At 44.5% G+C, this 14,874-nt stretch overlaps 2 protein-coding genes across 5 annotated transcripts in view; both read left to right on the top strand.

The window, feature by feature from the left end:
* TM4SF19 (transmembrane 4 L six family member 19) lies at positions 1-10,293 on the top strand. Of its 2 annotated transcripts, XM_073903582.1 has the most exons (7): positions 1-241; positions 3,943-4,089; positions 4,325-4,454; positions 4,700-4,901; positions 5,443-5,520; positions 8,058-8,227; positions 8,515-10,293. In XM_073903582.1, exons 4-7 carry the CDS (start codon positions 4,701-4,703, stop codon positions 8,693-8,695), a joined length of 630 nt encoding a protein of 209 aa, XP_073759683.1. In that variant the 5' UTR covers positions 1-241; positions 3,943-4,089; positions 4,325-4,454; position 4,700; the 3' UTR covers positions 8,696-10,293. The 2 variants fall into 2 exon arrangements, with proteins under 2 accessions (XP_073759683.1, XP_025731823.1); XM_025876038.2 differs by lacking the exon at positions 4,325-4,454.
* Positions 10,294-12,780: 2,487 nt separating this feature from the next.
* Positions 12,781-14,874, top strand: part of DYNLT2B (dynein light chain Tctex-type 2B) — a 41,579-nt gene continuing 39,485 nt past the window's right edge. For all 3 annotated transcript variants that reach the window (XR_012378919.1, XM_025876019.2, XM_073894906.1), the window contains exon 1: positions 12,781-13,031. Coding sequence is in view for 2 of the 3 variants with exons in the window: in XM_025876019.2 (XP_025731804.1) it covers positions 12,913-13,031 (119 nt within the window). In the remaining variant the exon portion in view is untranslated. The remainder of the gene's footprint in view (positions 13,032-14,874) is intronic.

Genomic DNA, 14,874 nt, shown 5'->3' with positions numbered 1-14,874 from the left:
TCCCCCGATGGAGGCCTGTCGGCAGTGGCGTGGGGGCGCACACACCGTCGCGCGCGCGCTCGCCCGGCTGGCCTCCGCATCCCTCCAGAGCCTCCCTGCCCTCTTGGAGAGTGCGGACCCGGGGGCCTCCGGCGGGCCTTGCGGGAGTCCCAGCGGGGCCGTGGGAGCTCGGGCCTGCTCTCCACACTTAAGACATTAGCAATTGCAGCAGGAAGTTCTCCACTGGGAGGAGTTGCAGGAGGTGAGTGTGAACCCCGGGATTAGGGGAGCAAAGATCACTAGAGGCTGCGGGCGGGGGGGGGGGGGGTTGCTGGGGACCTATGGGGAGAGCATAGGAGCATACCACCAATCCAAAGGCCTGCTCAGTGCTGTGTCTTGCACCAGTCTCTTTACCACAAGACAAATGGACAACGCCAGGCTAATCAAGTTTTTGTTTTGAAAAACTGAGTTCGTTAAGTTGTAAAACTGTTTTTAAGAAGGTATGATAAAGATAAAAATTAAGGATAGTCATTTTAGGAAGGAATCCAGGAAAAGAGTAGGGTTGGTAGGCACATGTGGAGCTTCAATCATATTAGTGGTAACGACCTGTTTTGTAAGCTGGTCGCATTTACATGGGTGTTGTTTAATTTTTCATACGGCTTATAAGTACAAATACATACACTATGTTTAATTCTTCAAACTCTGAAATATTTTATTACATATATATTTGGATGTAGATGTGTAAAAGAGATGGGGGCTCTGGTTCACACATATTTTCTGATTATGTGCAAAGTAATGTGTCGGGAGGGGAGTGTCAAGAGTCTTAGGTCAGACTGACCTGAATCGCAAAGCAGCAACAATCAACTTCTTGGGGATGTCAAGGCACTGATTTTTTTCAGGTCCATACTGACACAAGTCTACCCAAATATCACCAATCCTATTGTAATTCATGTTAAGAAAAATGACAAGAAAATAAATAAATATATAAATAAATAAAAAATAAATAAAATTAAAATAAATAAAAAATTTTTAAAAAGAATATTTAAAGAAAAATGACAAGAAGTTCATGTATCAGTGAAAATGTAAAAAGGAGAAATGGCTATAAGTAAAGGTGTGGAGGAGGCATTTTACAACTTTCTAGATGAGACATTTAATTTTGCAGTCCATTTCATTGATGTATAATTAAAACACGATAAAACTGACCAATTTTCAGAGCCCAGTTTGATGAGTTTTGTCAATACATTTAGTTGTGTATTCACTACCAGAATCTAATACAGAACACATCTCCATCACCTCCACAAGTTTCCTAATGCCCTTGTATTAATCCCCCTCTCCCATTCCCCAGCCCTGGTAGCCACTGATCTGCTTCCTCTCACAAGGTTTGCCTTTTCTAGAATTTCATATAAACAGAATCATACAGTGAGTAGTCTGTATGATTGTTTCTGTAGTGGTTTGTCTCTGGCTTCTGTCACTTAGCATAATGCTTTTGAGAGTCATCCATATGGTTGCATGTATTGGTAGTTTAGTTTGTTTTGTTGCCTTATGGAGGTACTCACTGGCATGGATATGCCACAATTTATTTTTTCACTTATTGATGAACATTTATTTCTCATTTTTTTTTAAGATTTATTTATTTATTTTGAGAGAGTGAGAATGAGAGAGAGAGAGAGTACATGAGAGGGGGGAGGGTTAGAGGGAGAAGCAGGCCCCTCGCTGAGCAGGGAGCCCAATGTGGGACTCGATCCCAGGACTCCAGGATCATGACCTGAGCCGAAGGCAGTCGCTTAACCGACTGAGCCACCCAGGTGCCCTATTTCTCATTTTTTAACTGATTTTTTTTATCATGGTAAAATGTATATATCATAAAATTTGTTATTTTAACCATTTTAAAGTGTACAGTGTAGTGGCATTAATTGCACTCAAAATGTTGTGTAACCATCACCACTATATATTCCTAAAATTCTTTCATCACCCCAAACAGAAACTCTGTAACCATTAAACAATAACTCCCCATTCCTCCACTCCCGGTCCCTGGTGACCCCTAATCTACTTTCTGTCTCTATGAATGTGCCTACTCTGGATATTTCATATAAGTGAAATCACACAGTATTTGTCCTTCAGCGTCTGGCTTATTTCATTTAGCATAAGGTTTTCAGGTTTCACCCATGTTGTAGCATGTTTCAGAACTTCTTCATTTTTATGGCTGAATAATATTCCGTTGTGTGCATATGCCATATTTTGTTTATCTATTTATCTTTTGGTGGGCACTTAGGTTGTTCCCATATTTCTAATTTGTAGTTACTATGAATAAAGCTGCTATGCAAGTCTTAATCTTTGTGTGGATGTGTGCTTTCATTTCTCTTGGATAAATACGTAGAAGTGGAATTACCTGATCATTTGGTAAGTAAATGCTTAACTTTATAAGAAACTGCTAAGCTAATTTACAAAGTGGCTTTTAACATTTGTATTCTCATTAGCTACCTATGAGAGTTCCCGTTGCACCACGTCTTCACCAACACTTGGTAGAGTCCAACTTTTGAATTGAAACAATTCTGGTGGGTGTGTAGTAGGATCTTCTTTTAGTTTTAATTTGTGTTTCCTTATGTAAATTATGTTGAGCATCTTTTCCTATTCTTAGCTATCATCCATATATCTTCTTTTGTGAGATGAAATGTGTCTGTTTAAATCTTTTTCCCATTTTTAAAACCAAGCTGTTTGTCTCATTAATTATAGAGTTTTAAGAGTTCTTCATATAGTCTAGTTACAAGTCTGTTATCAGACCTGTATGTATTCGCATTCACATACATATTTGCAAAATTTATGTTGTGAATATTTTCTCAGTCTGTGGTTTCCTTCTTCATTTTTTTCATGGTGTCTTTTTTTTTTTTTTTTTTTGTCTTAAGAGAGGGAGAGACAGAGAGAGAGAATCTTAAGCAGGCTCCATACCCAGCTTGGAGTCGGATGTGGGGCTTGATCCCACAACCCTGAGATCATGACCTGAGCCAAAATCAATAGTTGGACACTTAACTGACTGAGCCACACAGACCCCCCCCTTGCCACAGTATCTTTTGAAGAGCAAATTAATTTTGAAGTAGTTTATCATTTTTATGGGTTGTACCTTTTGTCTTTTATCAAATAAATCGCTAACTCAAGATCCCAGGGGCACCTGGTTAGCTCAGTCTGTGGAGCATGTGACTCTTGATCTCGGGGTTGTGGGCTCGAGCCCCACGTTAGATGTAGAGATTACTTAAAAATAAAATCTTAAAAAAAAAAAGATCCCAGTGTTTTTTCCTTTGCTTTCTTCTAGAAATTTAGTAAGTTTAGACCTATGGTTCATTTCTAATTATTGAATATGGTTTGCAGTAATAGTCATGGTATATATTTTTTTGTTTTGCATATAGACTGTTCCAGCACTGTTTGAGATTATCCTTTTCCCATTGAAATGCTATCTTTTTAAAAAATCATTTGCTAATATGTATATGTCTATTTCTGATTTCTCTAGTCTGTTCTAGTGGTCTGTATGTCTTTATACACCAGCACTTTACTTTTTGTAACCTTACTGTAACTTTATAATGTCTTGAAATCACATGGTGTAAGTCTTCCAACTTTGTTCTTTTTCAAAAGTATTTTAGCTAATCTAGGACTTTTGCATTTCCATATAAATTTAGATTCAGCTTGTTAATTTCTACGACAAAACACTGCTAGGATTTTGACTGAGGTTGTATTGAATGCACACATCAATTTAGAGAGAATTGACATGTTAATGATAGTGAATCTTTTGATCCACAAATGTGGTATATCTCTCCATTTATTTAGGTCTTTAATTTTTCTCAGCAATATTTTGTTATTTTTACTGTACCAAAGTCTTGCACATATTTTGTTAAATTTATCCATAAGTATTTTCTATTTTTATTCTATTTATTGTTTTTTATTTTTTAAAGATTTTATTTTTTAATTTTAGAGAGAGAGAGAGAGAACACAAGAGGGATGAGGGGCAGAGGGAGAAGCAGATTCCCCACTGAGCAGGGAGCCCGATGAGGGGCTCAATCCCAGGACTCCAGGATCATGACCAGAGCCGAAGGCAGATGCTTAACTGACTGAGCCAACCAGGTGCCCCTAAATATTGTTTTTTTAATTTTTACAATTTATCATTGCTTGTATACAGAAATACAATAGAATCTTTGTATATTAATTTTTTATTCTGTAACTTGCTAAACCCAGTAGTTCTAGTAACTTTTTGATAGATTCCTTTGGTTTTTCTATATAGATAATCATGTTACCTTACTTCTTTCTTTCCTCTCTGTATGGCTTTTGCTTCTTTTTATTTTCTTATTGCACTGGATAGGATTTCCTGTACTATTGAATGGAAGTGGTGACAGTGGACATCTCTAAAATGACATCTTTTAAAGAGAGAGAATGACACCTTTAAACATTTTTTCCTGTCCCAAATAGAAATAATCACTGGCTGTATGGAGGTACAAGCAAACTATGATGGGATGAGTTGGGGTTGGCAGAAAATGGAGCAATTAAATCCTATCCATTGGGGACTGTTTATAGAAGGCAAAGTTTTTAAGCAAGTTCTTTGGCTCTTTTTGATCTGACCCAGGGAGGTGACATTATCTGTAGTCTGTTTCCCCCACCCTACCCTTGCTATGGGTGTACCCCTTCCTGATGCTTCCAGCCAACAGAGCTACCATGACTCTCCATCCATTGGTTCCAGGATGCTATCCTCTCCTGATGTGATGGCATGCTCACGGACCTGCTCCCGCATCCTGGGGCTGAGCCTCGGGACTACCGCCCTGTTTGCTGCTGGAGCCAACTTGGTGCTCCTCTTTCCTAACTGGGATGTGACCTACCTGTTGAGGGGCCTCATTGGCAGGCATGCCATGCTGGGCTCTGGGCTCTGGGGAGGAGGCCTCATGGTAAGTGTTTGGAGTTTCTTGGGTGTGAATTCCCCAAACACCCCTCAGGGTGGAGCAGGGACGTGGCAGGGGAGTAGTGTTTTGGTTCTTTGCAAGAATGCTTGATCTTGGGGGTGCCTGGCTGGCTCAATGGGTAGATCATGTGACTCTTGATCTCAGGGTTGTGAGTTTGAGCCCCACATTGGGCATAGAGATTACTTAAAAATAAGATCTTAAAAAAAAAAAAAAAAGAATGCTTGATCTAGCAAGCTGGTCTTGGGTCTATAGCAATTCCAAGGAATAGGAGACTCTAGGAAGACTTGTCAAGTCTTGTTGCTGAACTTTGGCTTAGGACTAGAAGGCTGGGTATAAACATTGCCATCCAGAGAGTCAGATCAGGCTAGTCATCCAATCGGGTCTTGACAGTCAAAGCGAAACCCTCTTGGAAAGAAAGGACTATCAAATTCATGTGCAGTGCCCCAACGGATCTATTTCAAAGGCACAAGTGGCAGCTAGAAATGTCAATTACCCAATCTCTTATCATTCTTCTCCCCTCTCCCAGGTACTCACTGCAGCTATCCTCATCTCCTTGATGGGCTGGAGATATGGCTGCTTCAGTAAGAGTGGGCCCTGCCGAAGTGTAAGCACCAGAGTCTACTCTTCTAATACCTAGGATGTCCCCACATCCTATTACTCTATAGGCAGACTGGTAAAGAGGCAATTTCAGTCTTGGGGCTTGAAGTCAGGTCCTGACTGTACCCTTCATAACCCTAAGCTGTTGGGCAAGTTCCTTAACCTTTCTGAGCTCAGGTCCTCATCTATAAAATGGGAGTGAACAGGATCAAGTTAAGGGAGCAAGTGCTTAATGAGCCAGAAATGTCTATAAACATGTGAGGAACTGCTACTATTTTAACCTACTGAACAATATGAACATGAGTTAAATGCACTGCAGTCATATGTCATTGATAGAAAATTTCCTGGGGTGCCTGGCTGGCTCAGTGGGTAGCGTGTGCTATCAATCTCCAGGTCGTGAGTTCAAGCCCCATGTTGGGTGTGGAGTCTGCTTAAAAAAAAAAAAAAGAAAGAAAGAAATTTCCTGGCTATTTTGTTTAATTTTTCTTAGAGTTGGAAGGTTTTCCAGAAATCATCTAATGACTAGATTCTAGTCTAACCCCTCCATTTTACAGAAAATGAAACTGGGACCCAGAGTAAATTTGCACGTACAACTACAGTGGCATTCATATATAGCTGAAAAATCTCCGTACATAGGTAGTATAAGATTTATTGCTTATTCAGTCTCAGACACATGAATTTGTGGCCTCCTTACAGTAACTCGAGCCTACTTTGATATCTGCCGCCCACATATTGGGATCCCCACTGATTCACAGTTATATGTTAAAGAATTAAATATAAACACCCACACATTTCATTCACTATCTGTTCTCAGTCTCATCTGGTTTTCCCCTAGGCGAGTGAGTTGTTCTCAGACTTGTGTGTGCATCAGAATCCCTTCAGGGTTTGTTAAAACATATTGCTGGCTCCACCCCCAGATTTTCTTTCTTTCTTCCTTTTTTTTTTTTTTTTTGAAGAGATATTGTCTGAGGAAAGGAGAAGGTAGGAGAGACAGGAGAGTTGACTTTATTTATTTATTGTTTTTAGAGGTGGGGGAGGAGGAGAGAGACAGGGAAAGAGAGAATCTTAAGCAGGCTCCACGCCCAGCACAGAGTCTGATGCAGGGCTTGATCTCATGACCCTGAGATCATAACCTGAGCTGAAATCAAGAGTCAGATGCTTAACCGACTGAGCCGCCCAGGAGCTCCAGCCCCAGCTTTTCTGGTTCAGAAGGTGGGGTGAAGTGGGAAGTTGTGCATTTATAACAAGTTTTCAGGTGATGTGATGCTGCCAGGGCCGGGACCCCATTTCGAGCATTTCCCTGGCCCCTCCCCAGTTCCCAATCAGCGTGACATTGTGGGAAAAGGACTCCATGATTCTACAAAAAAACTATATATATATTTTATTTAAATTTTTAAAATATGTACTCTTTCGAAGGGAGAAAACGATCTAGTATTCTGAGAAAGAAGCCAATTTAAAAGCAAGCTAGACTCCTGCCAAGGAAATGAACTCATTGTTATCTTTGGGGAGGGAAGTGAGTGGTGCACAGACTAAGCGCAATGACAGAACAGGAGTCCCTTCTGAGCTGACTGCAATTTCTGTCTCAGTCTCCCTCCCTCCCTTCTTTTCTACCTCCTTCCCTCTTTCCTCCCTTCTTTCCTTTCATGTTTGATTTGAGAAAGAGAGGAATCAGGGGTAGGAGCTTGGAACTTTTGGGAATACAGCTTTCCCTTAAAAGAGTCAGAAATGAGCGTGCGGGGGACACCTGGCTGGCTCAGTCGGTTAAGCGTCTGCCTTTGGTTCAAGTCATGATCCCAGGGTCCTGGATCGAGCCCCGCATTGGGCTCCCTGCTCAGCAGGAAGCCTGCTTCTCCCTCTCCCACTCCCCCTGCTTGTGTTCCCTCTCTCGTTGTCTCTCTCTCTGTCAAATAAATAAAATCTTTAAAAAAATTAAAAAAAAATAGTAAAAAAGAAAAGGGCATGTGATGACCATCCAACCCTTCTCCCCAGAGGCTGTTTAAACTTTTTTTTTAAAGATTTATTAATTTATTTGAGAGAGAGAGAGAGAGAGAGAGCGCGTGCATGCACAGGTGCGAGTGGGGGGGGTGAGGGGCGGAGGGAGAGGGAGAATATTAAGCAGACTCCATGCTTAGCGTGGAGCCCGACACAGGGCTCGATCTCACAACACTGAGATCATGACCTGAGCCAAAATCAAGAGTCAGGAACCGACTGAGCCACCCAGTGGCCCGAGTGTAAAAGTTTTTGATGCCAACCTATTGAGAAGCTCTGGAGGGAAAGCCTACTGGGTCAGGGAGACCCAGGTCCAAGTGCCACTGCTTCTCCCTTCTCATGCGTTCTCTCCCACCCCTTCCTGGCTCTACCCACTGACCCCTCATCAGCCACCCTGCCTTGGTTATGCTTTAATGGAGGTGCCAGGGGCAGCATGATCCCCCTGTGATATGATGGGGAAGAGCCTGAGTGCCAGAGAAGTTAGGCTTGTCCAGATCACCCCATCACCTGGTCATGACCCCGTCTCACCTCATGGCCTCTTCCCTCCCTCTACAGATGCTCACTGCTCTGCTGTCCAGTAGCCTGGCTTTTCTTGGAGCCTTGATTTGCTTTATCACTTCTGGAGTAGCCCTGAAAGATGGTCCATTTTGCATGTTTGATGTCTCATCCTTCAATCAGACGCGAGCTTGGAAATATGGTTACCCATTCCAAGACCTGCATAACAGGTAAATGGACGGACACTTGGATTTTCAGTCTTTTCAGAGAGACAAAGACAGACAGAAAGACACACAGATGTACTACAAACTCCTCTTGGTCACACATTCTAGCATCTCCCTTCTTTGATGCTTGGCATTTTGCAGATGCAGCAACAACAGTCACCCTCAAGAGTCTAGACCTATGACCTTGGCTGGGGGGAGGCCCCAGGTTTCTACTGAGGTTGTTTACTTGGCTTTTCTTATTTATTCCTCAACCCCCGGTCTCCCCCCCCCTCTTTTTTTTTCTTTTGGGATAGGAATTATTTGTATGACCATTCCCTCTGGAACTCTGTCTGCCTGGAGCCTTCTAAAGCTGTCATTTGGCACGTGGCCTTCTTCTCCATCCTTCTGTGCATCAGCCTCCTCCAGATTCTCCTGGTGGTCATTCATTTCATCAACAGCTTCCTGGGCCTTTTCTGCAGCCTCTGCGAGAAGTGATAGGGAATGCCCTTTCACGCATGAGAGTTTTCCTCAGAAACTGCCTTGAATCCCTTCTGCAGGATGGATTATAACCGAACTTTCCTTTTAGGTATTCCTGTAGTGATAATAACGGTAATGATTCCTTGCACATGTATTGAATGATATATGCATTTGAAATCACATTGTAAACTGCAAGATGATATGTTAGTAGAAGGAATAATTAAGTCATTATTATTGTGCAGGAACTTACAGTTCATAAAATGTCCTCCAGCCATGGTCTCATTTCAGCCTCTCAACAACTCCATAAAACTGGCCACATGTCACAGATATAGAAGTTGAAGCTCCTAGAGCATAACGGACTTGCTGCCTAAAAGCACTCAACTGGGTTCAGACAAAGTCAGCACCTGAGCTCCAATCTTCTAAATTCAAGTTCACCAGTTGTTATGGATTGAATTGTGGGTCCTCAAAACTCATAGGTTGAAGCCCTAACCCCCAATGTGACTGTATGTGTAGATAGAACCCTTAGGGAAGTAGTTAAGGTTAAATGAGGTCATAAAGATAGGACCCTAATCCAGTAAGACTGGCATCCTTATAAAACGAGGATGAGACACCAGATCTCTCTCTCCACACAAGCACAGAAGAGGCCATGTGAGGACACAGCCAGAAGGTAGCCACCTGCAAGCTAAGGAGGGGGCCCTCAATAGAAACCAACCTTGTTGGTACATTCATGTTGGGACTTCCAGCCTCCAGAAAATAAATGTCTGTGGTTTGAGCCACTCAGTCTGTCGTATTTTGTTAGGGCAGCCTGCGCTGATTAATTCACAGTATTCTTTTCTTTAGTGTACAGTGCGGTTCAATAAGTGCTATACACTGGAGTGTGGCTGACACTGCTGTGTGTGCAGTGGATCCAAAGATGACCAGGACATGGTCCTTGACCTTGGACCCTGCCTTGTCCTTGAAGAGCTCATGATCAGGTTAGGGGAACAAACACATCTACGAATAATTTCAATGTCCTATGGTAAGGGCCATGTTAGAGGTCAACAGGACACAGAGAGAGTTCAGAGGCTCAGTGAACCTCCAAGGAGGGGGTCTGTGAGAGATCAAGGAAGGCACCCCTTGCGTCTGAGCTGATTCTTGAAATAGTTAGCCCAGCAAAGAGGGGAGGAAGGGATTCTCCAGCAGAGGAAACAGCACATCCCAAGGCATGGAGGGGAGACACAGGATGGAGAACTGTGGTGCCACAGCGGCTTCTCACGTGGGACGTGGAGAGCAGAGCACCTCCCTCTCTCCCACTTCAGGGTCTCGGTCATGAGGTAGTGCTGGATGGTGAGCAGAGTCAGGAGTGGGGTAAAGGAGATCCGGGTGGGAAAGTTTGATGGGCAGGGAACAGGATGAAGCAGGCAGGGGCAGCCTGGGAAGAAACAGGGAGACGGGTACTGGCGAGAGAAGAGGTAGTGGCCAAGTGCAGGGAATGAGTTAGAGAACCTGGGGCTCTGGAGCCACAGAGGGGACAAAGCCAGGCAGGGAGTGTGTGGGCCCAGGTGCTGCTGTGTCCCCTCCATGGTCCCCTGGACCCCAGCACTGTCCCAGGTCAGGGAAGAGCCGTCGAAGCACCAGATGCCTCCAGAATACAGAAGTCCTCTGTTACCAGGGGAAGGTGGGGGGAAGGGTGAGGAAAACAGCGGTGGGGAGGGGAATGGGTGAAGAGGGAGCTCTGCGTTCATTCCACCGTGGGCTCCATAGTCCTACACCTGGTTGTTGGCTGCCCTCTATGCGATCAGAGGACACTGCATCCCCTTCTTTCTCCCTACATCCCAGGGCCACCTCACACTCAGAATGGGCTTTCACCGTGGTTTCTTCTCCTCAAATGAAAGCTACATCTGGCTCTGGGCTTGGCTTCCAACCAGGTTTTGGGCAGAGGGGCTTCTCTTAATCTGTTCATCAGACAGTGTTAACATTTTGTTAAGAAAAAAAGTTGTCTGTCCCTTACCTTGTGTATGCCTTCTTGAATATCATCATGGAATGAAGAGGACGTTGCATTGTTTACGATCCTGCTCAGAGAAAAGTAAGCCCATCTTGGGAATAGGTTGTCCTTCAGCTTTCTGTTATAGCAATTGGCACTCTAATTTAGCCCATTGCTCCCCAGCCAAATCTGTTCACTCTTTAGGGCAAGGCCTGGGTTTTATTCACTTTTGTATCTCCAGCCCCTAGCACAGATGGAATAATAAAATGTTTATTGAATTAAATTACACATCTAATCTTCTGTGTTTTTAGTTGGACCATAGTAGATAGGATGAGAGAAATATAACTGAAGAAATCATAAAAGGGGTGAGAAAGTCTGCATATTACGAGTATGATTTCTTAAGCCTGGTGAAACAGCAAGAAGAAAACACTATCTGCCTCTAGGAGACACTGGATTTCTGTGCCAGGCTAGTCTGTGGATACACGACCCCAGCCAAAGATGGGGCTGGTGCTGCTGAACCAAGGGGCAGCTAAACAGGGCCTGGTTGAGGCAGCACTGAGCTGATGCTGGGTGCACACCTAGCCCCATGGCCCTAGCACAGACCTCCGTCCGCTGGCCAGTGCCAGGAGGAAGGTTCAGCAACCCAGCCAGATCATGAAAGGTCCTATTGCAGTGAATGCTGGGGAGATGGTCATAAAGAACCACTGAAAGATTTCAAGCAGAGCAGTGACAAAGGAAAGCCATTCTGGAGACAAAGAGAAGGGCAGGCTGGGAAGGTGAAGTTCCTGGGAGTTTACTGGCATCAGGGAGACCAATCTAGGCTATATTACCAAAAAACACATTGTAAGCCAAAACCTGGAATAGTAAAATTAGTCTCTACTGGAACTTGCAAAGGTGTACTTTTATAGAAACTACTCCCTTTCCATCTTAGAGGAGGAAGTTTGGCAATTTGTTAACCCAACCAATAGGAAGCCTGGATGGATATTGGGGGAATTTCTTATTTTATTTTTTTAAGATCCTATTTATTTATTTGAGAGAGAGAGAGAGAGAGAGAGAGCACGAGTGGGGGGAGGGGCAGAGCGAGAGGGAGAAGCAGACTCCACACTGAGCAGGGTGCCTGATGCGGGGCTTGATTCCAGGACCCTGGAATCATGACCTGAGCTGAAGGCAGCTGCTTAACCAACTGAGCCACCCAGGCGCCCCTTTTCCTAGTTTTTGAAGCTGGTAGAGGCCAGGATAATATGGTTTTCCCAAACAGGACCAGAAACTGGTGCTCGTAAATGGGGAATACACCTGAAATCTGCTCTTTTCTGAATTTTGCACTGGATCCAGGAGTGTAGGTGAGGCTGGGGGAACTGGGGGTTGGTGGTTATGGACTAGAGCAGGGCACTGCGAAGTTTTTCTGTAAAGGGTCAGATAAAGTTTAGACTTTAAGGGCCATATGGTTTCTGTTGTAATTGCTAAATTCTACCAATGACAGCGCAAATGTGGCCACACAATGTGCAAGTGGGCATAGCTATGTTACAAGAGAACTTTACGGATACTGAAATTTTAATTTCACGTGTAGGTTTCACGTGTCATGGACTAATCTTTTGATTTTTTCCCCCGACCATTTAAAATATAAAACCCGCTCAAAAGTGCATAAAGAAATGAAGGCTGCACTTGCCCACAGGCTACAGCCTGAAGACGCTTTATTTAAAGTCAGGGCCCTGCCACTCAATAGCCTTAGATGCTTGGAAACCTCAATGGGCCTCAGGTTCCGCGTCAATTTCTTAAAATTGTGGTGCGGTTAATAAAACCTGACGCGCTTTAAAGTGCTTTGGGGGGCGCCTGGGTGGCTCACCTTACGCGTCTGCCTACGGCTCAGGTCATGATCCCAGGGTCCTGGGATGGAGCCCCGAGTCGGCTCTCTGCTCAGCGGGAAGCCTGCTTCTCCCTCTCTCTCTCTCTCCCACTCCCCCTGCTTGTGTTCCTGCTCTCGCTATCTCTCTCTGTGTCAAATAAATAAATAAAATCTAAAAAAAAAAAAAGTGCTTTGGAATCCCCATAGCGCTGCACCCGCCTTAGGCCAAGGTTATCGTAGCTCTTGCTCGACCAGTTCCCGCCCAGCAGCCGGTGCGCAGGCGCGGGGGTGGGGGGCGCTCGGCTGGGAGCGCGCAGCCGCAACACACAGGGCCCAGGGAGGCCCTGTTACCCTGGCGACGGTTTCCCAGCTCCCTGCTGCAACCCGCCAGGCCTTCACCGCGATACACCAAGCCAAGAAGCCCTAGCCATGACTTCGTCCACCCCAGCGTCCTTCTCTATGGGCACAGCCGACGGGTTGCCTGAGGCTGAGAAGAACGCAGCGGAGTCCGAGAATACCTATATTCTGCGGCCCATTTTCCAGCAAAGGCGGGTAACGGACGGGTTGTGGTGGGGGCGTCCTACGAGTACTGGGTCAGGCGGGCAGAGCTCGCCTGCAAGCCTGCCCGTCGGGAAAGTGCGGGGCGGGGGGCGGTGAGGACCCGCGGGGTGGGCGGGGCGGGACTGGAGAGGGGCGGAGCGGGGCTGGGGAGGGAGGGGCGGAGCGGGGCTGGAGAGGAGGGGGCGGGTGGGGGGGGACCGAGGAAGGTACTGGGTTGGAATCGAGCCGGGAAGGAAGAAGGGTGGGGCTGGTCTGGAGACTTAGGGGCGGGGCAGGGAGGGGGTGGGCCGGGGCTGGAGACAAGGGGCGAGTCGAGAAGGTGGGTTGCTATCTTTCTTGAGCTTCCAGCTGCTCTGGGCGTTTGAGGACCGGATCCGCAGTTGCAGTGTTAGAGGCTGGGAGGGCCTAAGGCTAGCGCAGTGGGAATGGTTGGCTCTAGGAGACCCGGGACGTGGGCAGAGGAAAAGAAATGGGTGGAATACAGAGAAGAGCGGTAAAGCAGCGCCTTGCATCCAGTCCCGTTCACCCATTTTCGAGGGTTACTGTGTGCATACGTGTGCCAGAATACGCTTACTGCTCGGCAGGGAACGGGACCTGTATGCATACAAAGTCTTACCCAGTTACCATCTGGATGTTCTTGGCCCAACGCCGCGATACCTTCCCAGAATTAAAGTACACAGTCTAGTGCAGAGAACAGTCCGCTAGGGCTGTAGGGCCCATCACTCCCTTTATTTCCACAAGATAAAAAATTAAATTAAAAACTCCTCCGTTGCTTGAAACCAGATTGCTGAATCAAATGCTTGGCAAATACTGGAAGCCAGGAACTTTGGTTAGAATGTGATAAAAAAAAAATTTTCGTGCAGTAGTTTTCTGGTGGGTAGAACGGACATAAAAAGTTATCTTGGTAAAAGTTTCTAAATGCATAGATTGCCATTTGCCTGCATTTCCGTTGTAAAACAGAACAGAAGCAGAACAAAATTAATATATTATGTAGGAATAATCCTATGAGATTATTTGTGATTTGTTTGAAGAAAACTTTTGACATTTCGCTGAAAATGAGAAAGGCTTAAGGGGTAGAGCCCTTAAGATACAGTATATTTGTCAATAGAAAAACCCTTTTAGAACAGATCAAATCCTGGAAATTTGTCGATGATTCTAAAGTTCATCTGTAAGAATAACCAGGCAAGAGAGCAAAGAAAATACTACTAAAAAGTGATAAGGGTTGCTTCAGAATTTAAATTAAAAAAAGGAACCCCCTCCAACCAAAAAAAGTAAGAAGGGACCACTAGGGCTACCAAATATTATGCCACATTATAAGTTCAAAACCTAAAACATTCTGGTCAGTTGGTATATAATAGACAAATCAATTGAGAGAATATATAGCCCCGAAAATGATAAATACAACTAAAATGTGAATGTATTTTAGGGTGGTGAAATTAGGGGAGATTTTTTTTCTCGGTCTTCATTTATTCAATAATCCATTTCTTCCAAAAGTATTTATTGTCTACTATGTGCTGGGTGCTGTTCTAAGAAATGGGGAGATAACAGTGAACAAAGCAGATAGAAATCCCTGCGCTCCTGGAGCTTATGTTCTAGCTGTAGAAGGACAACAAACAAGATAAATACGTAAGTGAACTTACGTATCTCATATAGTGTATGAGATAGTAATGAGTACCAGGAAGTGAGATATAAAGTGATATGGTAGAAGGGCAATTTGAAGTTTTAGAGAAGGTGGCTAGGGAAAGTAACTTTTGAATAAAGATTTGAAAGAAGTGAGGGAGGTAGCTATGCATATCGAATGAGACTTGAACTTCAGGCAGAGGTTAACAG

The sequence above is a fragment of the Callorhinus ursinus genome, unplaced genomic scaffold (assembly GCF_003265705.2).
Source record: "Callorhinus ursinus isolate GAN/ISIS: 27379988/994484 unplaced genomic scaffold, GSC_fseal_2.0 scaffold1, whole genome shotgun sequence".
Classification (NCBI taxonomy): Eukaryota; Metazoa; Chordata; class Mammalia; order Carnivora; family Otariidae; genus Callorhinus; species Callorhinus ursinus.
Note: the sequence above shows the minus strand (reverse complement) of the source record. Positions and strands in the feature narration are given on the sequence as shown.